The 26,282-nt window shown below is 35.2% G+C and overlaps 1 protein-coding gene across 1 annotated transcript in view; it reads right to left on the minus strand.

Annotated features, from left to right (window-relative positions):
• The window catches only part of Cnbd1 (cyclic nucleotide binding domain containing 1), a 347,578-nt gene that overhangs the window by 114,538 nt on the left and 206,758 nt on the right, over window positions 1-26,282 (minus strand). The window contains exons 6-8 of the mRNA XM_052175437.1: window positions 19,637-19,824; window positions 11,656-11,787; window positions 10,052-10,184 (exon numbers count right to left, since the gene is read on the minus strand). Coding sequence (XP_052031397.1) covers window positions 10,052-10,184; window positions 11,656-11,787; window positions 19,637-19,824 — 453 coding nt within the window. The remainder of the gene's footprint in view (window positions 1-10,051; window positions 10,185-11,655; window positions 11,788-19,636; window positions 19,825-26,282) is intronic.

The raw sequence follows: 26,282 nt of genomic DNA on the forward strand, positions 1-26,282 counted from the left end.
CTTATGTACACCAAAGACATCTTATAAGAGCAAATGAGAGATTTTAAAAGTAAGAGGTAGATGAGATGATGGAGTATGTGTTGCCAACATACCTTGTAAAGGGTAAAGAAGAGTCTTCAGACTGAAATGCTGTATATTTAGAAACTACTTAGAACATCAAAAATTTAAAATACAGGCAAGAAATACAATTGTAAAGGACAGGACAGATTTATATTTGTCTTTTAATTCTAATTAGAAGAGTTATTGGACAAAATAATACATACAAATGTTGACTTTCTGACAAGTAAAAGTATAATGAAATATGCCAATATTCATATAGGAAACAAGAGAAAGCAGGTTAAGGAATAGACATGACAGGACACCTCTAACCACAGAGATTAAGTAGGAGGACTAGAAAATGATATTTCAAAATCACACAATAGCACCAAAAATATAGTTTCTACTTCTTTTGTATATTTTTTTTTAGATCAGCCTGCCTCTGACTAATTGATGAGTACTGGGATTAAAGGGGTATGCTATCATGAGATGCTCTTTTATATATCTTTAGAAATTATAAATATAGTATCAATAGTAACAATAATAAGGTTATTTTTCTTATTGTGTGCAGAAACAATATAAGTTAAAATAACATTATACAGAGAAAGCAAAGAACAGAGCTATAGAATAACATTGACATTCTATTTTGAACTAAGAAAAACTGAAGCATGTTGATAAATTGAGATATACACATTAATTAGGACAATCACTAAAAAGACAAAACTATAGCTGAAAGTCATTGAAATAATTAAAATGTTATATTAAATATTTACTTAATGAAAGTTGGGCAAAACAAAAAAAGGAAAGTGGAGGCAAAGAAACTAAAAATCCAGTAGGATTACATTTTACATTCTCCAAAAAATGCTGAGGTCAAATGTAAAGTGAATTCACATGCTGGTGAGGATGTGGAGCAAGGGGAACACTCTTGTACAAACTTGTACAACCACTTTGGAAATCAGTCTGACAGTTTCTCACCTGGGAATAATCCAGCTATACTATTCCTAGGAATATACCCAAAAAGATAATATAGCCTGAGTCAAGTTGTCTAGACCAAAAAGGAAATGAATGGTATGTACTCACTTATAAGTGGATATTAGCCATAAAATACAGGATACCCATGATATATTACACAGACCCCAAACAAGCTAAACAAGAATTCAAGCAAGGATGCATGAATCTCACATAGAAGGAGAGTCTTAGTCTTGGGAGGCAGATGGAGGGAGGGAACTGGGAAGGAGAAGGTATGAGTAGGGAAATTGGGGTTTCAGGATAAGGTGTGGAGAGGGACAGGAGAGAAGTCTACATGGCCATGAGAATGAATGGAAGTCTGGAAATGGTGAGGAAGGGGCGGTGGGCAAATCTCAAACACATGCCAGAGACCTGAGATAGGGGAAATGTCCAAGATTCAGTGGATGTAACTTTAGCTGTCACTCATTGCATTAGGGATATGGAACTTGAAGAGGCCATCTCCTTAGCCAGACAGTAATCTCAGAGGAGTGGTAGAGACATCAACCTACTCAAAAATTTTTTGACCCAGAATTTATCATGTGTATAAGAAACGCCAGGACCGGGGATGGATCTGAGAATGAGGGAATGGCAAGACAATAAGCAGCCCAACTAGAGACCCATCTCATGGGCAAGTACCAATCCCTGACACTATTAATGATACTATGTTATGCTTGCAAACAGGAGTCTAGCATGGCTGTCCCCTGAGAGGCTTCACCCAGTAGCTAACTCAAAAGGCTACAGAAATCCACAGTCAAGCAGTGGATGGAGGCTCGTGACCTCTTAAGGAAGGGATGGGGAAATATTGAGGGCCACAAAGAAATAGGAACTCCAAAGGAAGACTAACAGAATCAACTAAGCTGCACACTTGGGGCTTTTAGAGTTTGAACCCGCAACCAAAGAATACGCATGCTGGACCAAAACATGTACGCAGCAGACACGTAGCTTCGTCTTCACATGAGTCCCAAATAACTGGACCAGGTTCTATATCAAAAGGTGGGGAACATGTTCTTCTAGCTGGACTGCCTTGTCTGGCCCCAGTGCAAACGTGTACCTAGCCTGGCAGAGACTTGATGTGCCAGTGTGCAGTGTACCAGGGAGTGTGGGGGCTCTACTCTGTAAGAGAAATAGGGGAGGAGGCTTATGGGAGCATGTGACTGAAATGAGGATGGCAGCAATCTGGATAAGAAGGAAATAAGAGAGAGAGAGAGAGAGAGAGAGAGAGAGAGAGAGAGAGAGAGAGAGAGAGAGAGAGAGAGAAGAGAGAGAGGGAGAAGTAGGAAGGAAGATGGGAGGGAGAGGGAAATGAGGAAGGAAGGAAACAGATCCCTGTACATATGAGGTATAGGATATCCCACTTCAATGCCTTGATCAAGAGTATCAAAGAGGCAATCCCCAAAGAAATTACTACTTCTCTCCCTCTTGGCGGATTGCTAGAATTTGAGGGTAAGAGTCTAATTGTACTCCTTAGATTAACAACATAAAAAGAAAACATGAATTTGAGATAGGGATATGGTCACAGGAAGGCAGCAGAGAGCTTGGTGAAAGAAGTAGAAGTAGTTAACCTAACTGTATATATGAATAAAATCCTCAAAGACACCTTAAAAAAAAAATAAGACCAACAACTGAAGGTCCCTGGAGGTGTAATTCTGGTTCCTTAGGACCAAGGTTTTTGTTGTTGTTGTTTTGTTTTGTTTTTTGGTATTTTTGCAAATGAAGCTGTTTTATTAGTAGTAGTACATAACTCATTGTCACAAAAATTTTTATCATTAATATACCAGTATGTTTCATTCATATTTACACACAATATGTATTTCTAGGAATATGGTTACCATAGTTGAGAATATGCTATTCCAAAAGAAACTGTTCATTCTACTATCTACCTTTAGCCTTCCATTACAAATACGTTCAATTACACAAAATTGCTAGTACATATAATTTGGCATGATTACATACTTTCTTTAGCATGGTGTCCTTAGTATATATTTTGGATTATTCTATCATATCCTAGTTTAATCCAGACATTTAAATGACCTGTGACTATTATAAGTACTATTATAATGTACATTTTTTTCTTTTTTTTATTGGATATTTTCTTTGTTTCCATTTCAAATGTTATCTCGTTTCCTGGTTCCTCACACCTAGAGACCCCCATCACTTCCTCCCTCCCCCTGCTTCTATGAGGGTGCTCTACCACCCACTGAGACACTTCTGCCTCCCCACCCTGGAGTTCCCCTACAATAAGGCATCAAGCTTTCACAGGACAAGGCAATCCTCTACGACATGTGTAGCTGGAGCCATGGGTCCTTCCATGTGTACTCTTTGGTTGGTGGTTTAGTCCCTGGGAGCTCTGAGGGAGTCTGGTTGGTTGATATTGTTGTTCTTCCTATAGGGCTGCAAACTGCTTCAGCAACTTCAGTCCTTTCTCTAACTCTTCCATTGGAGACCCCATGCTAAGTCCCATGGTTGGCTGCAAGCATTTGCCTCTGGTACTAGAAAATATCATCCTGAGTGAAGTACCCAATCACAAAAGAAGTCACAAGCTATGCACTCCCTGATAAGTGAATATTAGCCCAAAAGCTTGGAATACCCAAGGTACAATTCACAGACCACATGAAATTCAAGAAGAAGGAAGAGCAAAGTGTGGAAGTTTTGGTCCTTCTTAGAAAGGGGAACAAAATACTCATGGAAGGAAATATGGAGACAAAATGTAGAGCAGAGGCTGAAGCAAAGGTCATCCAGAGGCAGGCACAAGAACATAAGCAACAGAAACCAAGGCTACTTGGCATCATTAGAACCCAGTTCTTTTTGGATACCCCAACAGAGTTTTGAAAAGCAAGACTCTGATTTAAAGTCACATCTCATGATGATAATAGAGGATGTTAAAAAGGACATAAAGAACTGCCTTAAAGAAATACAGGAGGACACAGGAAAACAGATAGAAGTACTTAAAGAGGAAACACAAAAATCCCTGAAAGAATTACATGAAACTACAACGAAAGAGATGACGGAATTGAACCAAATCATCCAGGATCTAAAACTGGAAATAGAAGCAATAAAGAAATCAAAAAGGGAGACAACCCTAGAGGCATAAAACCTAGGAAAGAGATCAGGTGTCATAGATACAAGCATCACCGACAGAATACAAGAGATATAAAAGAGAATCCCAGGTGTAGAAGATACCATAGAAAACATTGAAACAACAGTCAAAGAAAATGCAAAATGCAAAAAGCTCCTAGTCCAAAATATCCAGGAAATCCAGGACATGGGAAAAAGACAAAACCTAAGGATAATAGGTATAGAAGAAAGTAAAGATTACCAACTTAAAGGGCCAGTAAATATTTTCAAGAAAATTATAGAAGAAAACTTCCCAAACCTAAAAAAAAAAAAGATGCCCATGAACATAGAAGAAGCCTACAGAACTCCAAATAGAAAATAGACCAGAAAAGAAATTCCTCCCACCACATAATAATCAAATGCACTAAACAAAGAAAGAATATTAAAAGCATTGGGGTAAAAATGTAAAGTATCATATAAAGACAGACCTTTGAGAATTACACCAGACTTCTCACCAGAGACCATGAAAGCTAGAAGATCCTGGGCAGATGTCATACAGACCCTAAGAGAACAGAAATGCCAACCCAGACTGCTATACCCAATAAAGCTCTCTATTTCCATAGATGGAGAAACCAAAGAAAGAGATGCCCATAAACCTAAAAGAAGTCTACAGAACTCCAAATAAACTAGATCAGAACAGAAATTCCTACCATCACATAATAATCAAAACACCAAATGCACTAAACAAAGAAAGAATATTAAAAGCAGTAAGGGAAAAGGGGCAAAGAACATACAAAGGTAGACTTTTCAGAATTACACCAGATTTCTCACTAGAGACCATGAAAGCTAGATGATCCTGGGTAGAGCTCATACAGACCCTAAGAGAACACAAATACCAACCCAGATTACTATACTGAGCTAAGCTCTCTATTTCCATAGGTGGAAAAACCAAGATATTCCATGACAAAACCAAATTTACACAATGTCATTCTACAAATCCAAACATATGAAAGATAATAGATGGAAAATACCAACACAAATAGGGAAACTAAACCCTTGTAAAAGCAATAAATTAATGTTTGTTAACAAACCCAAAAGATAGTCACACAAACATAATTCTACCTTTAACAACAAAAATAGCAGGAAGTATCAATCACTTATTCTTAATATCTCTTAACACCAATGGAATCAATCCCCCCCCCCCAGAGAAAGGTATAGACTAAAAGACCGGATACATAAACAGGAAACAACAGTTTGCTACATAGAGGAAACACACCTGAGTGTCAAAGACAAACACTACCCCAGATAAAAATCTGGAAAACAATCTTCCAAGAAAATGGTCCCAGGAAACAAGATGGAGTAGCCATTCTAATATCAAATAAAATCTACATTCAACCAAAAGTCATCAAAAAAGATAAGGAAAGACACACTTCATACTGGTCAAAGGGAAAATCTACCCATGATGAACTCTCAAGTCTGGACATCTATGCTCCAAATGTAAGAGCAACCATATTCATAAAAGAAGCTTTACTGAAGCTCAAAACACATATTGCACCTCACACAAAAATTGTAGAGGACTTCAACACCTGAGTCTTATCAATGGACAGATCAGGGAAATACATAGTAAACAGAGAAACAGTGAAACTAACAGAAGTTATGGACCAAATGGTTTTAACTGATATGTATGGAACATTTCATCCTAAATCAAAAGAATATACCTTCTTTCCAGCATCTCAAGTTACCTTCACCAAAACTGACGATATAATCCATCACAAAACAGACCCCAACAGATATAAGAAGAATGAAATAATCCTGTGCATCCTACCAGATTATTACGGATTAATGCTGGTCTTCAATAGCAACAAAAGCAATAGAAAGCCCATATACACATGGAAGCTGTACAATGCTCTACTCAATGATACCTTGGTCAAGGAAGAAATAAGGAAATAAAACAAAGACTTTTTAGAATTTAATGAAAATGAAGGCACAACATACCCAAATTTATGGAACACAATGAAAGCAGTGCTAAGAGGAAAACTCATAACTCTTAGTGCCTCAAAAAAGAAGCTGGAGAGAGCATATACTAGCAGCTTTACGACACACCTGAAAGACATCAGGAAATCACCAAACTCAGGGCTGAAATCAACCAAGTAGAAACGAAAAGAACTACACAATAATCAAGAAAAACAGGAGCTGATTCTTTGAGAAAAATCAACAAGATAGATAAATCCTTAGCCAAACTAACCATATGGAAAATCAACAAAATCAGAAATGAAAAGGGAGATACAACAACAGAAACAACAAAATTAAAAAAGAAATCAGATCCTACTACAATAGCCTTTTCTAAACACAACTGAAAAATCTGAGTGAAATAGTCAATTTGCTAGACAGATACCAAATACTAAAGTTAAATCAGGATCAGACAGACCATCTAAATAGTCCCATAACACCTAAAGAAATGGAAATGGTCATTGTAAAAAAAAGCACAGGACCAGATGGTTTTAGTGCAGAATTCTGTCAGACCTTCAAAGAAGACATGGCACCTATACTCTTCAAACTATTACACAAAATAGAAAGAGAAGGATCACTACCCAACACATTCTAAGAAGCCACAATTACAATGATACTGAAACCACACAAATATCCAACAAAGAAAGAGAACTTCAGGCCGATTTTCCCCTTAAGAATGTCATTGCAAAATGCTCACAAAAATTCTTGCCAACTGAATCTAAGAACACATCAAAATGATCATTCACCACAACCAAGAAGGCTTCATACTAGGGATGCAGGGATGCTTCAATATATGGACCTATCAATGTTATCCACTACATAAACACACTCAAAGAAAAAAAACACATTGTTATTTCATTAGATGCTTAAAATGCTTTTGACAAAATTCAGCATCCTTTCATATTAAAAGTCTTGGAAAGATCAGGAATTCAAGGCCCCCACCTAAACATAGTAAAAGCAATATACTGCAAACCAGTAGCCAACATCAAGCTAAATGGAAAGAAACTTGAAACAAGCCCATTAAAATCAGGGACTAGACAAGGCTGCCCTCTCTCTCTCCATATTTATTCAATATAGTACTTGAAGTTCTAGCTAGAGCAATTAGGCAACATAAGGAGGTCACAGTGATACAAATTGAAGAAGTCAAATTATCACTATTTGCAGATGATATGATAGTATAGTTAAGAGACCCAAAAAACTCCACCAGAGAACTCCTACTGCTGATAAACATCTTCAGCAAAGTGACCCAATATAATAATTAATCAAACACATCAGTAGCCTTCCTATACTCAAAGGATAGACAGGTTTAGAAAGAAATTATGGAAATGACACCCTTCACAATAGTCTCAAACAATATATAGTATACTGGTTTGGCTCTAACCAAACAATTAAAAGACAAGTTCTTGTATGACAAGAACTTCAATTATCTCCAGAAGGAAATCAAAGAACATCTCAGAAGATGAAAAGATATCCCAAGCTCATGGATTGGCAGGGATAATATAGTAAAAATATCCATCTTGCCAAAAGCAATATACAGATTCAATGCAATTCTCATCAAAATTCCAACTCAATTCTTCATTTAGTTAGAAAGAGCAATTCTCAAATTCATCTGGAATAACAAAAAACCCAGGATAGATAAAACTATTCACAACAGTAAAAGGCCTTCTGAGGGAATCAGCCTTTCAGACCTTAAGCAATACTATAGAGCAATGGTATTAAAAACTGCATTGTATTGGCACAGTGACAGGCAGGTAAATCAACAGTATAAAATTGAAGACCCAGAAATGCACCCACACACCTATGATCACTTGATCTTTGACAAAGGATCTAATACCACCCAGTGGAAAAATGATAGCCTTTTCAACAAATGGTTGGTTCAGCTGATGGTTAGCATGTAGAAGAATGCAAATTTATCTATTTTTATCTCCTTGTACAAAGCTCAAGTGCAAGCAGATCACATAAAACCAGACACACTGAAACTAGTAGAAAAGAAACTGGGGAAGAGCCTTGAATACATTGGCAGAGAGGAAATTTTCTTGAACAGAACAAGAATAGCTTAAGCTCTAAGATCAAGAACTGACGAATGGGACCTCATAGAATTACATAGTTTCTGTAAGTCAAAGGACACTGTCAATAGGACAAAATGGCAAGCAAGAAATTGGGAAAAGATTTTTAAAAACCCTACATACTACAGATATCCTAATATCCAATATATACAAAGAACTCAAGAAGTTAGACTCCAGAGAACCAAATAATCCTATTAAAAATGGGGTACAGAGCTAAACAAAGAATTTTCACCTGAGGAATTGAATGGCTGAGAAGCACCTAAAGAAATGTTAACATCCTTAGTCATCAGGGAACTACAAATCAAAACAACCCAGAGATTTCACCTCACACCAGTCAGAATGGCTAAGATCAAAAACTCAGGTAACAGCATGTGTGGGGGCAAGGATGTGGAGAAAGAGGAACACTCCTCCACTGCTGGTGGGATTGAAAGCTGATTCAACCATTCTGGAAACCAGCTTTGCTTTTCCTCAGAAAATTAGCCATAGTACTACTTGAGGACCCAGCTATGCCACTTCTAGGCATATACGCAGAAGATTCTCCAACATATAATAAGGATACATGCTCCACTATGTTCATAGCAGACCAGAAGCTAGAAAGAATCCAGATGTCTCTCAACAGAGGAATGGATACAGAAAATGTAGTACATTTGTACAAAGGAGTCCTACTCAGCTATTACAATGAATTCATATAAACAATGAATTCATGAAATTCTTAGGCAAATATATGGAGCTAGAAAATATCATCCTGAGTAAGGAAACCCAATCAGAATAGACACACATGGTATGCTCTCTCTGATAACTGGATATTAGCCCAGAAGCTGGGAATACCCAAGATACAATTCACAGACCAAAGGAAGCTCAAGAAAAAGGAAGACCAAAGTATCAATACTTTTTCCTTCTTAGAATCAGGAATAAAATACCCATAGGAGGAGATACAGAGACAACGTATGGAGCAGAGACTGAAGGAAAGACCATCCAGAGACTGCCCAATCTGGAGATTCATCCTAACACAGATACTGTTATGGATGCCAATAAGCACTTGCTGACAGGAGCCGGACATAGTTGTCTCCTGAGATGTTCTTTCAATACATGACAAGTACAGAGGTGGGTGCTCTCAGCCAAACACTGGATTGAGCACATGGTCCCCAAAGGAGGAGCTAGAGAAAGGATCCAAGGAGCTGAAGGAGCTTGGAGCCACATAGAAGGAACAGCAATATGAACCAATCAGTACCCCCCAGAGATCCCAGGGACTAAACTACCAACCAAAGAATACACATGGAATGACCCATGGCTTCAGGTGCACATGTAGCAGAGGATGGCCTTGTAGGACATCAATGAGAGGAGAGGCCCTTGGCCATGAGAAGATTCGATGATGTCCCAGTATAGGGGAATACAAAGACAGGGAAGAGGGAGTAGATAGGTTGGTGACCAGGGGGAAGGGAATGGGATAGTGCATTTTTCGAGGGAAAACCAGAAAAGGGGATAACATTTAAATGTAAAGAAAGACAATATCTAATTTTTTTTAAAAAAAAAAAGAACTTACTAACCATGGGAGTGAGAACACAGTGACTACAGAGACTTCCTGCCCTTACTCTTTGCAGGTTGGCCCTGACTGTAAATCTCAATGCGTAGCCATATGAGTGTGGAAAGTTGTAGAATGTGGGCTTCAACATGTTCTTGAAGTAAAACATGTTTATCTTTAATTAAAATGATAAGTTTTAAAACATCCAATTAATAGTTAAGAATTCATTAAGTAAAAGAATGCCTATATGAAGATATATTGCTTATACTTTTTAATATATCAAAACCATAAAGAATTGAAAATATAATAGTGGACCTTTACATGAGAAACAAGTCTAAAATTCAATTATACTCACCATGACCTGGTGGAAAAATTTTCATTTTACTAATTGAAACTAGCTCCCATATGGACAAAGTAGGCCAGGTGGCATAAAAAGGACACTTGCGGATTAATTTCAACTTTTGTGCGTTTTCACGTTTTACTTTTTCCTGTAAAAAAAGAATGCCCTTGTCAGATTTCAAAATGAGATGATTAAAAATTAACAAAAACTAGGCAAAATGTCATAAAAAGAAAAGTAACAGCTATATGGCTATTTCACAGATAAGATAAGTTTAAGTAACATTTGGCTATCACTATGACCAATAGCTATATTGCAATTCTAACATTCAGATTTGTTTCCCAAAATACCCAATTTGTTCCATAATGCTTTAACTTTCTATAAATATTAACACATTTTAAAGATATTATAAACAAGGCTCAAATGGTGTGCATGTGTGTGTGTGCCTATATAATTGATTTTAATGAGAGAAAATAACAAAATAAGAAAAATATTTTAAGCAATATATTCTGAAATTCAAGCATACTAATATCTGCTATTTGGGGAGATGCTGAACTCTGAGAAAACCACATGTTTATGAGGTCAACACATCAAAGGAAATTTCTTACTCTTTGATGTCCCCAGCAATAAGAGTGATGTTCCTTATCTTTCAGGATGAGTACTGGACCTTAAAGTGTCATGCAGGACCTAGACCTACATTAGAATCTGTCAAGAAGACTACATGGACCCTGCAGTCTTGTTATTTAGATGACTTTCTTCTGCCCCTAAAAGAAGTGTGGGGGGCAGGGCAGGAACAGTTTTGGTTTAGACTAGAAAAATACATATTTACATAAAAATGCTGTAAGCACCAAAAGTTGATGCTCAGAATAAAGTTTAAATGTCTTTTCATCCAGCTCTGAATTTAAAATTTTGTGCAATTCTAAATTAGCATGTCAGCCATTCTGTCTTGGTTTGTCTCTCTGTCATGATTAACAAAATAAACCAAAGCAACTTGAGTATGAGAGCAGTTATTTCAGCCCCCACACTAAAGTGCACTGTCTAGAGAAGCCAGAATAGAAGCTCAGGGCAGGAACTTGAAGGCAAGAACAGAACATAAGACCTTGGGGAATTGCTCTCTGCTGGGTTACTTTTCAACTTGGTTCAGCTACCTTTCTTATATTGCACAGGTATACCAGGGCCTTCTTACTTTAATTGGCAATCAATAAAATGGCCCAAAAATATTCCCATAAGTCTATCTGCTGGAGGCAGTTCCTCAACTAAAATTTCTCTTCCAGCAGGGCTGTGTCAAGTTGATAGAAAGCAAAAGTCATATATTCTGAAGGAAGATTGGTATAGACTGGTGAGCCCTTGAATGCAGTAGCTTTGTGACCATCCAATCATTTATGTCCCTATCAAACATCTTGCTGCTGACACAAATACTACTTATTTGCTCAAAGAGTGAATGAGTGAATTTAAAAATCATAAAAAGCAGAGGAGTACACAAAATGTATGCCCACAGAGACCCTACTTTTCCTGGCAAGGACTGAAGAAATTATTGAAGTACAGATCAGCCAATAATCTAAGAGTGATAGTCTCTACAATCAAGTCAAACTTCAAAAGTAAAATAAATGTGCACAGCATACCAATTTTAACTTCTCATACTCCTTTGTAGGTATTTTCAGGATTTCACAATCATAATCTGTCACAACTGAACGCTCACTTTCTTCCATTTCATCTGTACCTTTCAGTGATCCAAAGACACCCCACTTTTTCACCTGTGAAGAGTATCAAGAAATAAGTGACTTCAGCATTACTCACTGACCTCTACTCACACAGACACCAGAGAGAATTGTGTGAACAGGCTAAGTGAGTCAGCAAGAGCTGGAGTCCTAGTTCCACTTCTGTGGAAGAAGGACCCCGTCATCTTTGCCAGCATCATTCACGCATCTCCAAACAAGCCTTGTCCTTGACACAATATCTTCTATTCCTCAGCAATATAAAGAAAATACCGCGAGAAATAACCTTGCTTTCTTTTATTCACTCATTCTTTTAAGTGCCAGGGAAATATTTGGCATAGAGTCAGAACTGAATAATTATTTGCAAGAAGAAGATGTGGACATAGTCAGTATACAGCTCCTTTATTAATAGCTATGCATGTTGGTAATAAAAAATGAATGCAGTGTTATGTCACGGATAAATCATTCATATGTGTGTATGTGTGTAGAGTTATCTCACTTAATATGTGATATAAATATTAAACAGAGAATTATCACTAGAATATTTAAATATTTATGGTAAAAATTTGTATTCTCATTGAGTATTTATTATATGCTTTCCTAGGAAAAATAATAGAAAATATGAATGAAAAGTGACTTAGTGCTATTGAAGAAACTGTTTGGAGAAGGATAGTCACAATACTATTTAAAATGCAGAGAAAGACGGATTCTTTTTCTCTTTGATGAAATAAATAGTTGAGCATGACATAGTAACCCTTCGGAAAGAGAAGATTTAAATCAGAGAATCCCTGCAGAGGCCAAAGTGGTCCACAGTGCTATTTAGCTGGAATGAGGTCATGGAGCTTGTTAGAATGTACGACCGAATGTAAGATTCATTACCATGCAAGGTGTGACACCTGAATTGATCTCAAAGCCTCAGAATTCTGATAAACATTGGACTTGTAAAATACAGACAAGAAAAGCTATATCCACTAATCCATTAAAGACACAGAAACTTTCCTTTTATCTGTGAGTCCTGGCAGAATTTTCAGAAAATAAAATATCTAGCACCACAACTTGCATATGTGCAGAGTTTTCATACTGCCAGCTAGTTAATGAAAATACTAGTAACAACTCAGGAATGTATAATATTTAAACTCGTGTATAATTTCAGAAGGAAAGAAATTTCCAGCAGAAGCAAGTAGTCTTAAAAATAACTAATTAACATGATAATATATACATATGTGAACACAAAAGGAAAATCGGCATTATTAAAAAAAACTTATATTGAATTATGTAGTCGTAAAATCAAAACATGAAATAGAAAATAGCAAACATTTTAAAGGAAAAATAAATTGAAAATGTATAAATAAAATTTACTAAAAGTACTATAGAAAAGAGTGATTCAAGTCAAATTTATGTGCAATATGCAGTTAGTATAAGTATGGAAGGAATAGAAATAAGGGTTTTAAACAGATTGGAAAATGAACAGGCCATATAAAGTACATGGGAACTCCAGGAGAAGTTAAGAAGGACATGGGAACATGGCCAAAGAGTGAGAGTGATTGCAAAGTTTAGCCTTTCAATTAAAGGAACACATAGAGGACAAGCCGGGTCTGTGTTCAATGCTCATACGTTGAAGTAAGGGATAAACTTGTCCTTCCTGTTGGCCGTTTACCAAGAATTTTAAACAGACATGTTGTGCCTTATGTACCTCAGCATTTCTCGAGGTCGTCAACCAATTAGTCCTAATTACTTAACTAAACATTATGCAAGAGGGTATCCATGACTCCTCAAAATTTATGAAGGCTTTCTTTCTTGATTAATTACCAAATGACATTGAGACCATTGCTATTAATTGAGAAATTGTAAGATTTTTTGGTACCTTTTGCATTTGTAATAATTTCATCAAATTTATTTTATTTTTTTTCATTTTTATAAAATTTCTACTTTGTTCTGTAAATATGATTATATCTTTAAAAAGCTAAAGTGGAATAACTCCCAACTTGCAATTTTTTATATTTTCATAATTAAATTACATTTAATTGTAATTAAGAAATAGAGAAAAATCAATGTGATTCTGGTTCTATACAGTATGTTGAACTAGTTTTTAAAGGATGAATTTCAGACAGAAAAATACACTAAGGAGAAACAATGCAATGATTTTGAATGCTATATAGATAAAATATAAATGACACTGTTAACTACTGAAAATTAAATGAATAATATCGAATGTCTCAAACATATGTTTAAAATTCCATCTGATGACCAAGAGTACCAGAATCTGTATACTTCAATTCACAAGAACCCAATTTACTTTTCCCTACTCTTGTTTCGCTCAGGTTTTCAATGGAAAAAAATGTTGTCTACTCACATTGATAAGGGTGGTTCTTCTCACTCAGTCTACTAAATCAAATACTTAATCTTATCCTGAAATAACTCAGGTGCATAGCTCCCCCAGAGACACACCAGAGCCAGAAAATAATGTTTTGCCAGCTATTAGCTTCCTTAGTCCACCCACATTAGCATATACAATTAACCATCAATGAGAAAAAAAACAAAGATATATATCTTCTTTTAACTTGTATAAATAGACACAGTACCATGCTCCTCTAATTCCAGCTTCTCCTGGATCTTGAGGCAAAACATGGTCATCTTAGACTAGTTATAAACATTGTAACTCAGAATAACTGTCTTAAAGGTATTAAAGGTCTGTAGTAGAACATCTTTTGATTCAAGGCTATGAGTTCCATCCCAAGTAAGACAAAAAATGTTTGTGTAGAATAACTTAACACTCATATGCTTCGAATATTTTTTCTCACTAATATTTTTAATAGGACATAATTGCTATCATTTAGATTGTACTCAGGAACCTTGTAAGGACAAAATGTAACTACCGAACTATAGGTAAGCAAATTGGGCTTTTAAGCCATCACCAAGTCAGGTAAAAGCACAAACTTCAGCTGTATAATATTTGTTTTTGCCTCAAAACCTATGACCATGTCTGATCTATGAGAAATACTACTGATGTCGCAATACATATTTCATTGTCAAGCCCATCTCTATACATGAAAAAATGATACTTGGTCTTCACAAAGCAGTAGCACACAGCATGTACTTACAGTATATCTACATGTAATAGTTTCAATAAATCTGTATAAACCTCTAATAACTGTGAGTTTAATTCCAAATGTTTGTTTCTAATGTGAGAAAAATTAATCGAAATGCATCACAAAAGCAAATCAGGTAAATTGAAATGTCAACGGGTATTTGAACAAAGCACTGAAGTAGTTCTTTAATGAACAATTGGGAAGAATCAAATAAGTGTGAAGGAAAAACCAAAAGCATGAAGAGACAATCTGCTGGAGGACCCTGCAGTAAAGCATAAAGCCAACTTCAAAAAATCATCTAGAGTGGGTTTGCAAAAGCCATCAAGAATCCCAGGAGAAAACTTTGAAAGATTTATGATATTAGAGGGGTAAAGTGTCTTAAAGAAAAAAACAACAACCTTACTATATTTTTAATATTACTGATCTTTGGTCATATAAAGAAAAAATGGTGTTAATCAAAATTTCTGCTTCTAAGAAGAGAAGAATGGATTGATTTGTTGAAAAGCAAGGTAACTGTAACATGCAGCATTTGGAGCAACCATGGGCTCCACCTGTGTTCCTGTGACAGATGTCTGCAGCTGGATGAGGTTCAGTAACTTGAAAATATCTGAGTTGCTCAGTGGGAACAGACCTCCCAAGACACTAGATAAAAATTTCTATACCCTATTAGGCTATGGGATAGTGTGAATAACTTTTTAGCTTATAAATAATATAGTTTTCAACTTTAAATATTATTTCTATAATTACTGATCATATTGTTAAAATTAGTATTTTATATACAAATTGATCTTAGTAAATCACCCAATAGTGCTTTATGTTTTTAAAAGATCAATTTTCCTATTTGCATTACATACCATGCCCCGAACTTTGTAAATATTGCTCACTGATACACAGAATGCTAATAAACCTTCCCAAGGTCACAACACTGTAAGTGCTGAATTGTAAGGAGCAACACAGTTAGAAAGTTGACTGGTCTGGATCCAGACTAACAGCTGACTGGGTTACTCCCATATTATATGTGATAATTCTAGTACAAGGATATAAGTATTTAATGCTGATAATTAAAACAATAGTTATTCTATTTAACATTCATTATTTTTGCCAAATTGATGTTTTCAGAATTTTCAAAAGGTAATTTGCACGAGAAACTTAAATAAACAATTTTTAAATGTTAAGAAATAAACAACTAGTCACAAGAACAAGCAACAATAATTTAATTGTTTTTAAATAGGTTTCATTTAACCTTTTCTTACATGTTATTGTTTTACTCTTTATTTTCAGTTTTAATTATATGTTGATCATCATTAAATGTTCAGCTCTACTTTCACACACAGAAATTATTTAAGTAGGTCATTGAATTACTTAAAAATTTTAACTATTCAGTAAGTTTATATCATGGACAGTATTTATTCTGTTTTCTACCTCTTATGAACAGTGGCCCTTTCTCAATTTTCATGTTCTCCTTTCCCAGATCACAGAGGGCCTCTTGGTTCCTTGGGTATTCACAAGTTGTCTCAATTTAGTCTTTGTATGTTCATAAATAGAGGATAAATCTAATTGCAGTGTAGTCTAAAGTTCCCCCTAGACTCCTAATGGACTTGGATTTGGTCTCAGATCATTCAACACTAAGTCTTTCCTGTTTAACATGATTTTTTTCCTCTACAGATTTTCAAAGATATATTCTAGGAGCTTGTGAAATGGTTCCCTATTTAAAGTACTTGCTGCTCCTTCAGGGGAATAGATGACATTTCTCAGGATGCCAAGTTGGAGCAGTCTCTGGATGGTCTTTTCTTTAGTATCTGCTCCACACTTTGTCCCCATGTTTCCTATAGATAGGAGTAATTCTGGGTTAAATATTTGGAGATGAATGTGTAGCCCCATTTCTCAACTGGGGGCCCTGCCTAACCTCTGGATATGGTCTCTACAGACTCTATCTCCCATTTGTTGGGTATTTCTGCTAATGTCATACTTGTGTCCTGGGAGCCTCTTAGGCCTCACTGGAATCTGGAACTTTCTGGTGGTTACCCCCAATTCCTTATCCTCCATTGCTACACACATCTGTTCAAATTTCTGACCCTTTGTCATCCCCCTCTCCTCCAATACCTTATCCTCTCCCCTTTTTCCCATCCCACTCCTCTCTTCCTCGCAATTTCCCTCAAGGTATAAGGTTTGCCTAAGCTAACATGGCTACTTTCTTCTTAAATATCTATTTGAATAATTTTTATAATCATAGTTTAACTACTTCTGTTCTTGTATTATAGACAAGTACTACCTTTCCTTAGACATACCAGCTTCCTCCTCTCCCAGGAGATACCTTCACATCTCTAACATTTCTTCACACTTTGTTTCAATTAACTTGGCACTCTTCTAAGGCATCTAACATGTATGTGGTCAAGAATAGACTCCTTCCTTAGTTATTTTTCTGTAACTGGAAAAAAATCTTAAATGGGGAAATTAAGTTCAATGTAGTAGAACCTATACTGGAAGTAACATCAATGTTGCAGGAGCTTGGGGAACCTTGTTCACACTGGATTTACAACTAGGAATCAGAGGGGAGACGTATGCATGTGCTCAGCAAATTTTTCTCCTGTTTATTTCAGAATCCCATCAGAAGGAATTGTGTCAGTTACCATGGGAGTGCCTTCCCACCTCAGTCTAGTAAAGATAATCCTTCAAAGGCAGGCTCAGAGATGTGTCTACCAGACGAATTCAAATATCATCAAGTTGTCAACTGAGATTCACCATCATAATTCAACTAGATTGGAACTCTTTAGAGGTATGAAAAGTTCTTCTGAGCTTGTGTTTTCCACATCAACTACCAGCATGGTAAAAAAAAATCTCTAAATATATAATACTGACATTGATAATACCAGTATCTCTCTAATTGCACTTAAGGTCTACTCAAAAGCAAGGAATATAGTCTTGGTCTTGAAAACCTAGCTAATTACCCAGGGCTAGAGAGAACAAAATCTTAGAGGATCTTAGATTATAATCATAAATGTTTTATGCACTCCTAATAGTAGGAGTGGGGGGGGTCCCAGACTTCCTTGCCTTTTGGTGATCAATTTTTCTTCTACTTGGAAGCCTCATCCAGCCTTGATAGAAGGGTTTGTGTCTAACTTGGTATGCCAGACTTGTTTGCTATCCCTAGGAACCCTAATCATTTCTGAAGGGAACAAAGGCAGAATGGATATGGGATACAGAGGAAGAGGTTACAGGTAACGGAGCAGTGGAAGGAGGGAAATTTGCAGTCATAATATATTGTATGAGAGAAGAATAAAGAAAAACGTAATTATAGTGAAGAAAGTGGTATGGCAGAGCCCTTATGTCCATACAACATATTAACAGCTGCACACAAGCATAAAGAACACATGTCAAGTTAAGTATCCTAAATTCATCTTAGCATACGCCAGTGAATTACTTAATTTCTCAATTATTACAATCATTTTTTAAAATTATTTTGTATGAAATTGTCATTAAATATAGGAAACAGAATTTTTATCATTAAAAAATTAATTCCTAATTCGGTTGATTCCTTTTTGGTTTTGTGCTCACAAACACTAGCTGGAACACAAGACAATGGGAAAAAATAAAAATTGGCAGAACAGAAGTCAAACTATATCTACTTGCAGATGATATGTTTTTATAATAAGAGCTCAAAAGTTCCCCGAGAAAACTTCTAGAAATTACCAGCAAAGCAGCAGGATGCAAACTCAACATCCAAAAACAACAAACATACTGAGAAAGAGAGCAGGTTCCACTTCAGTTCCCAACAGTCTCAAGAATCTATCTAGGAACAAATTTAACAAAGACCTCCGAAAGAAAGAAATTAGATCTCTGAAGGAAGAGACCAGTGCTTTCCTTGTTGCTCTGACAAACTCTCTGACAAAGCAATATAAAGAATGCAGAATTAATTCTGGTTTACTATCTGAAAGTACATTCAGTCCAACATGAAGGTAGTATGAGAGAGACAATGACAACCAGTTTACTGGTAGGAAGCAGAGAGAGATAGAGGCTGGGACTCAGGTCACTTTCACATTTATTCCATCTGTGGAATGGTGTTGTCCATACTTAAATTTAGACACACCCTGCTTCAATTTTTTATGCATCTTTATCCATGTAAAAATAAAAAATAGAAATAGAGTCTATAAGCCTGAGTAGAAGCAGAGGGGTGCACATATTGAAAGAGGGAGGTGAGGAAATGGGAAATTATGTAATTTTTAAAATTTAAAAACATATTAAAGAAAAGGAAAGGTTTTAATCTAACCCCTATACAAAGTCAAGCAATATTAAACTTGTACTTTTGTTACATTAACAGTTACAAAATATTACACACAAGTCAGAGATTTTAAAAATATATTTTAATTATCTTAAAATAATAATTAAACCTATTCTGTGATTCCTTAAGCATGGCTATTAAGAAAAACAATAAAAACCCATCCTGCTGTGATTTTAAAGCCACGTATTACTAGCCGTCTCTATCCCTCCTTAAGTCATCTGTCATCATTCCTTCATCCAAAGCTAACACTTTTTCTCTTCCAGTGTATCAGCCATGCCTACCTTGTCATTTTATAAAATATACCATGTATCCATTGCAAGTACACAATACCTACTGAAGGCTCTCTGATTAAAATTTTCAATCAAGTATTAAGTTCAATATTATCAGTACCTCTTATAACTTAAGGTTATATTATTTTGGTCAATTTAAATGCCTAAAGTTGTTGGCATCTAAAAATTTAAGAGAGATAAAAATTGTAATATTGTTATCTTTGTATTTATAAATAAATAAAATTTCTTACTGTTAATTTCCTTGAAGGTACGAATAGCTCAGCCACTGTAGAATCTTTTAACTCTGCGTCAAAAAGAAAACTTTCCCGGGATAGTGAAGAGATGATTGAGTCGTTTTCTTCGATCAGACTTCTAAACACCTTTATACGACGTCGAGCCTGGCCCGTCAGCATGACATAAAGTCCATCATCACCAATCACTGAAATAAATTGAAACCAAATTCATATCTAACACACCAATTAAACCTGGAATACCTTAAACTAATTTCTGCCAGCCAGTAGTAGCACAATAACTTCAGTGCGACACTTACGCACCCATAATCAAAAAAGAATAACAGAAGAATATTTAATTTATTCTATTATTTTCAGTTAGGAATATTTTCACTTTAACTTATATATAATTACATCATTAACTCTTCCCTTTCTAAATCATGTCATGTAGTAACTCATCTTCTCGGGTAACTATTGGATTTTAATAAAAAAAGAGAACAAGGTAAGATTCATTTTCAATAGATTTGAGCCATTACGAGAAAAATAGGACAGGAAATTCTTTAACCCTTGTCTTCTCTCCACAAAATTGCCATTTTCCTGCTTTATATAGGTAGACATCCCTACTAATAACTTCGTTAACATTTACTCAGGAAAAATAGTGGGCAGCACGTGGCCTATTACACAGCAAGTGTCCACAACCTGTTTTCCTACCTGAGTCTTGAAGCTCAATTGTGTACCTGCAGCCCTGGTAAGTATATTCCCCTGTTAGTACTGCAATACAATTCAAAATCACTTCTGGTTTTTAAAAGCATATTCTTTGGAGTACGGAAAGTGGACAGTCTATTGTCCCTTTTCATGATTCTTTACATCACATGGTGAAGGAGAATGCCGTTAAAGTGCTATGAGATCATTTCTTACAGGTTACTCCTTCACTTCCCATAAGTAAAAACTTTGCAAACTGATTTTCAGAGGCAATTCTGTCTTTATACTATATCAAATGTCAGCAATTTCTTGTATATTCTGTATTTTTTCTCTGACTTGAGGATTTATCAACTCTCTCAATTATTACTCTCCCAATGCTATGGGAGAGTAATTTTAAATTTTTAAGCAGACATTAGTTTTACACGGATGTCCACGATTAAAATGGGTTGCATTCTAGGTGGTATATTATCAGGCACTAAGTAATCTATGTGGTAAGATAATTGAAAAAAAATAATTCAGTAATCTATGACCGTATAGGATGAAGAGAGGAGCAAAGTAAGTCAGAAGACATACAGACGCCATATCTATGTTGGGGCTTTCAGCAGATTAAGCAGGCATTGTTCACATTAAAAGAAGTAGGAAGGTGTGTCCAGTGTGGATTCTGATGCACATTGCTACTTTCTTTCTCAGGTAAATTATCGTTTCCCCCCTTGGCCCAGAAAGCTTCAATGTTAATGGATGCCATACAAGCAGTGTTACAACTACTACTTCACACATGCTCTTAACATGGGTGTTCACACTATACCATCTGATTAGTAAAATGTGAGGAGACTATTTCCAAGTATTCCCATTCATTCTTCTTGCTGCCAAGAACCAGGATGTGATTCTGGAACTAAGAAAAATATCTAGAAACTAAAATGAAAAGATAGACCAATTAATTTATCCTGACATTTTCTAAGTGCTCCCTCCCAACCAGGTGTCTTGTTATAATGTAAGATAAATAAATCCTTAGTTTGTCTGAACAATGCCATTTAATTATCTATTATAGAAGCTGAATTATGTATTTGTATGGATATTATCAGTATTTTCCTTGATTTTAAGTATGATTGGTCCATGTATTGCTAATATATATATATATATATATATATATATATATATATATATATATTTACATTGTCGTGTAACATCCAAATGCAATGCTATTTGGTTTGCAAGTCCATATTTAAATAAGCCAACTATCATAAAAAATATCATGTTGCTATGTATGGATTCCTATCATAAAAATTCACATCATTATGATAAAGGCTACTTCACAGTAATCTCTCTTACAATTCATGGATCGTCATCAACTGGTGTACATGTGCTAATTAATGCACAGATGTCACTCTAGGAGCCACAAACATAAGCAGCATGCTCCAAATAAAACGTGTTCACCTGTGAATAAGGGCAATTTCATTGATTTTCTAAAGAAAACCTTTCTATACCGTAGGCTTTGCTGAGTGACAGTAACATTTGTATATAATCTCTGTTTAGATGAATCTGTGTTTAAAATAATACCATGAAGGAGTCAAACTGGAAGATTTACAGGACCATGGAAAAATATTTAGACCAGAACATATGTCATAACCACAAATTATACTTACTAAAATGTTCAAATTAGGTTAGGCTATAAATTTCATATTACTGTATTAATAAAACAAATGATTAGCAAGACTTGGATGTAATCAAGATACAATGGATGCATACAAGATTGTTAAAGAAAATGTGTGTTTAGATAGATAGATAGATAGATAGATAGATAGATACATACATACATACATACATACATACATACATAGAAACATATGTGTTGCATTTGTAATTGCAAGAGAATGATGTTTTAAAAATATGCTTTTAATATTAAGACAACATGTTAATATGAGTGAAAAATTGTTAAAGAAACAATGAGTGCCCATTCATTAAATCAAATACTTTTCAACCCCCGTTTTAATTGCATCGCTAAATTATAGGTAGTTTAAAATATATTGTATGTGATCACTATTTTTATCTTTATTGATATTTTATTCTAATTATATAAACAATAAAACTGAAGGCAGTGAGAAAGGAAATATTGTCTCTAAGTACAGAACCCTGATATATTAGTACAGACAGTTTTCAACACAGCAAGCTTTCAAATTCTCATCTTGGTTAGTGTAATCTATATAGCTATGTCTATAGATAGATAGATAGATAGATAGATAGATAGATAGATAGATGGTAGAAATGTATGGCTATGCAGACACTTATATATATATAATGAACATATATAATAGGTATATGTATATATATATACACATATCACTAATGATTATATATAATAAATATGATTATATATATAATGAATATGTATATAATGAGTGCATATACATAGAGGGAGTATATATTATACTATGTTTCATGTTTGAAAACACATGTTTCAAAACATGTTTCAAAAATGTTTGTTCATAAATTAAAACAGCAAATGTCAAGACACATGTCTATTAACACCTGCTAAAAAATATAAACATTATGTAATAGATGAAGACCTTAAGGATATTTGGTACTATAGTTTTGAATTCCCTAATTAATATTATATAACTTAAATAAAGCTTATCAAAAGGACTGTATTGATTACTGAGCAAAATAATCATACTTGATTGGAATCCAAACTTATCTTTGCTTAGACTATCTCCTGAAAATAGATATTAATATACTTAGATTTTAATAAGCGATGTGATGAATTATACCTATAATTATGACTCATTTTGAAATAACTTAAATCTGAATCTCAAAATCTAGAAGCAACACTTTCCATTACCTAAAGACACTATCAACAGCAACATATTCTGAGCATTAAATATTTGCCATACATAGCTACTAAGTTTTAAACCAAATTCTACTAGCTGCAGAGTCATATAGCACTGTGTTTTGGTCTGGCCAGAAGGAAGTGGAACAGTCCTCTGAGGGGGGCTGCGGGGAGAGGATGATTATAGGAAAGACAGAAGAGAAGACTCAGAGACAAAGATTAGAAATCAGGAGGGCTGCAATCTCCTTCAGCTCCTCAGTCCTTCCCATAACTCTTCCATTTGGGTCCCTGTGCTCAGTCCAGTGATTGACTGTGAGCATCCACATCTGTATTGGTCAGACTCTGGCAGAGCCAATCAGGGGACAGCTATACCAGGCTCCTGTCAGCAAGCAGTTCTTGGCATCAGCAATAGTGTCTGTGTTTGGTGATTGCAGAGGGGATAGATCCCTAGATGGTGTGATCTCTGGATGGCCTTTTCTTCAGTCTCTGGACCACATAAGAAGAACATCAATATCAACAAACCAGAACTGCCCCTCCCAGAGCTTCCAGGGACTAAACCACCAACCAAAGAGTACACATGGAGGGACCCATGGTTCCAGCTGCCTATATAGAAGAGGAATGGCTTATCTGGCATCAATGGGAAGGGAGGCCCTTGGTCCTGTGGAGGCTTGATGACCCAGTGTAGGAGGATGCTAGGGCAGAAAGGAGGATATGGGTGGATGAGTGGGGGAGCACTCCCATATAGGCAGGGGTATGGGGAGTAAAATTGGGGTTTTGTAGAGGAGAAACCAGGAACGGGGACAACACTTGGAATGTAAACAAAGAACATAACCAATATAACATTTGCAAGAAAGAAAAAAAAAGAAATCAGGAGAGCTGTCCTGTCAGTACTGCAGCAGCCTTGAATTTTATTCTTTTAGGTTTTGTATATTTCATAGTATCATAAGAAACAAAATCACAAGCCAGCAGAGACAATGGCTAATGTGCAATCAATATCTGTACCCATCCAGGGACTAACTATTCTGCCCTGTTCCTTCCTCCAAGATTAACAGAACATTCTTGATTCACCTTGATTCACCTTGAGCTTCAAGCGTATCCCCCCCTTATCGTTCCATGAGTCAGCAACCAAGAAATCTGCCTGTAACACCTGGCCTGACTTGACTCGATCTGATAGGCAGGCTTTCACAGAAGCATTCAAAATGGTTCCTGATGGCACTGATTCATTTTCTTTCAAAGGAATAAATCCAGTCTCAAAATAATTATGTAACAGCTCACAAATTGCATAAGTGTTTTTCCCAAAGTATATGAACTTCTGTAAGTTAATAACTGTATTGCTACCTCTGAAGAACATGAAGAACATCATACACACACACACAGTTACAAGCATTTAACCTCAGACATAGAATTATACTACATATATGTATAAAGGATCCATATAATTAGTGTAAATTAATATATACATAATATATACATGTTCATTTTATACATCCATAAAACTTCTCAATAAAAAGGATGTTTGCTATATGCCAGAATTCTAGAATTAATCTCAAATATTTCTTTGAATTAATATAGCTAAATTATAGCCTAAGCAGAGTTAACAAACATTTCTCAATAGTTAGTTTAAGAAATATTTTATGTTAATTGCTCTGATGTATAGATAAACAAATTGTTTAAACACCATGAAAAGGCGAGAGACAAAACCATTAAAGTAACAATGTAAATGGAGGGAAGTGTTATATATTAAAATATCTAGAAGCCCAGGGACATTTAAAATGAAGGTAAAGTTAGTGACATAGATTCACAGATTACATTTGCATGCTAAAATATGCAATGTAACCATTAAACTAATCTAAATCAGTTATAAAATTTATCATAAGTAAAAAGAAAAATAGTTGCAACAAAATTTTCAGAGAAAAATGAAAACACTGAGAAATAAAAAATAAGGATACTTGATAGAGTTGTGAAAACATACAATTATCAGCAATGAAAGATAAATGTAAACTTTTGAAACTAGGTTTTCTATGTACATTTCAAGATATGTAAAATTATTTTATACAAATTTTAAGTAAAAGAGATTTAAGTACCATAGAAAACTTGACAGGATTATAGAAGTACTGATTTGAAAGGCATAAAATATAGAATAGTAGACACTAGAAAAATAAGACTTCATGAAAACCTATCCAACTAGGACTAATCTTAATTAAAATATATAGGTAAGCTATGTTACAAAAAATTCAAAGAATTATTTTAGATTTTGTAAAAATATATCATTAAATAATTTCATATTTTAAAAACTCTTTTGACTACTTATATAAGGAGAACAAAAGGCATTAAAGGAATTTTAAGACTAAAGGGAATTTTAATTAATCATTTTATTATTGACTTTTCCAAAGGTTAAAAGCCAAACGCAAAGGTTGATTAAAGCAAATATTTGTTAATTACTCAGTATCTCCCTTTCTCTGATACCCAGGCCTTTAAGATCACCCATTCCAAATGGAACACAGTGTTCCAAACAGTTTGGATGAATAAGGTCATACTGTCAACTGGCTAATACCTCTTTGACCTATAAACTGCATTTAAGTGTCATCTATTGATCAGGAAAGACTTCCCTGATCCTGGCCAGCTTTATTCTGAATAACTAATGCCCCTCAAAGGCAAGTTTCTGTAGAGCATTTATGTCATGGAATACTTTCTGCTCTACCTCACTCGCCCCAAGGACGGGGCCATGGCTCTTCTCTTAGATATGAATCTCCAAACATATAGCCTTAATAATTTGGGGTTATTTAGCATGCATTTCTTGGAAGGCTCAATTGCATTTACATAAAGGGCAGAAGATTTAAATGACCTTAAGATGTACCAGAGTATTCATTGTTTTGGGTACAAAGATCCTTTATTTCACTTAGAATGTCATCTGATGTTGAAAGTAATGCTTGAATATCTACATTCTTTACATCCTCTTATGTATAAACTTAGTACAAATAAACTGTGTTAGTGTGTGTGTGTTTAGAAAGCTTCTAAAATATTGATTAATAAAAGCTACTTTAGAAATACTAAATGATTCTATAGAAAGAGAATGAAAACAATGGATAGCTTCTCCATAGCTGTTCCTATGTTATGTATCTTTCAAGATGAATATACTGA

This window comes from Apodemus sylvaticus, chromosome 3, assembly GCF_947179515.1.
Source record: "Apodemus sylvaticus chromosome 3, mApoSyl1.1, whole genome shotgun sequence".
NCBI lineage: Eukaryota > Metazoa > Chordata > Mammalia > Rodentia > Muridae > Apodemus > Apodemus sylvaticus.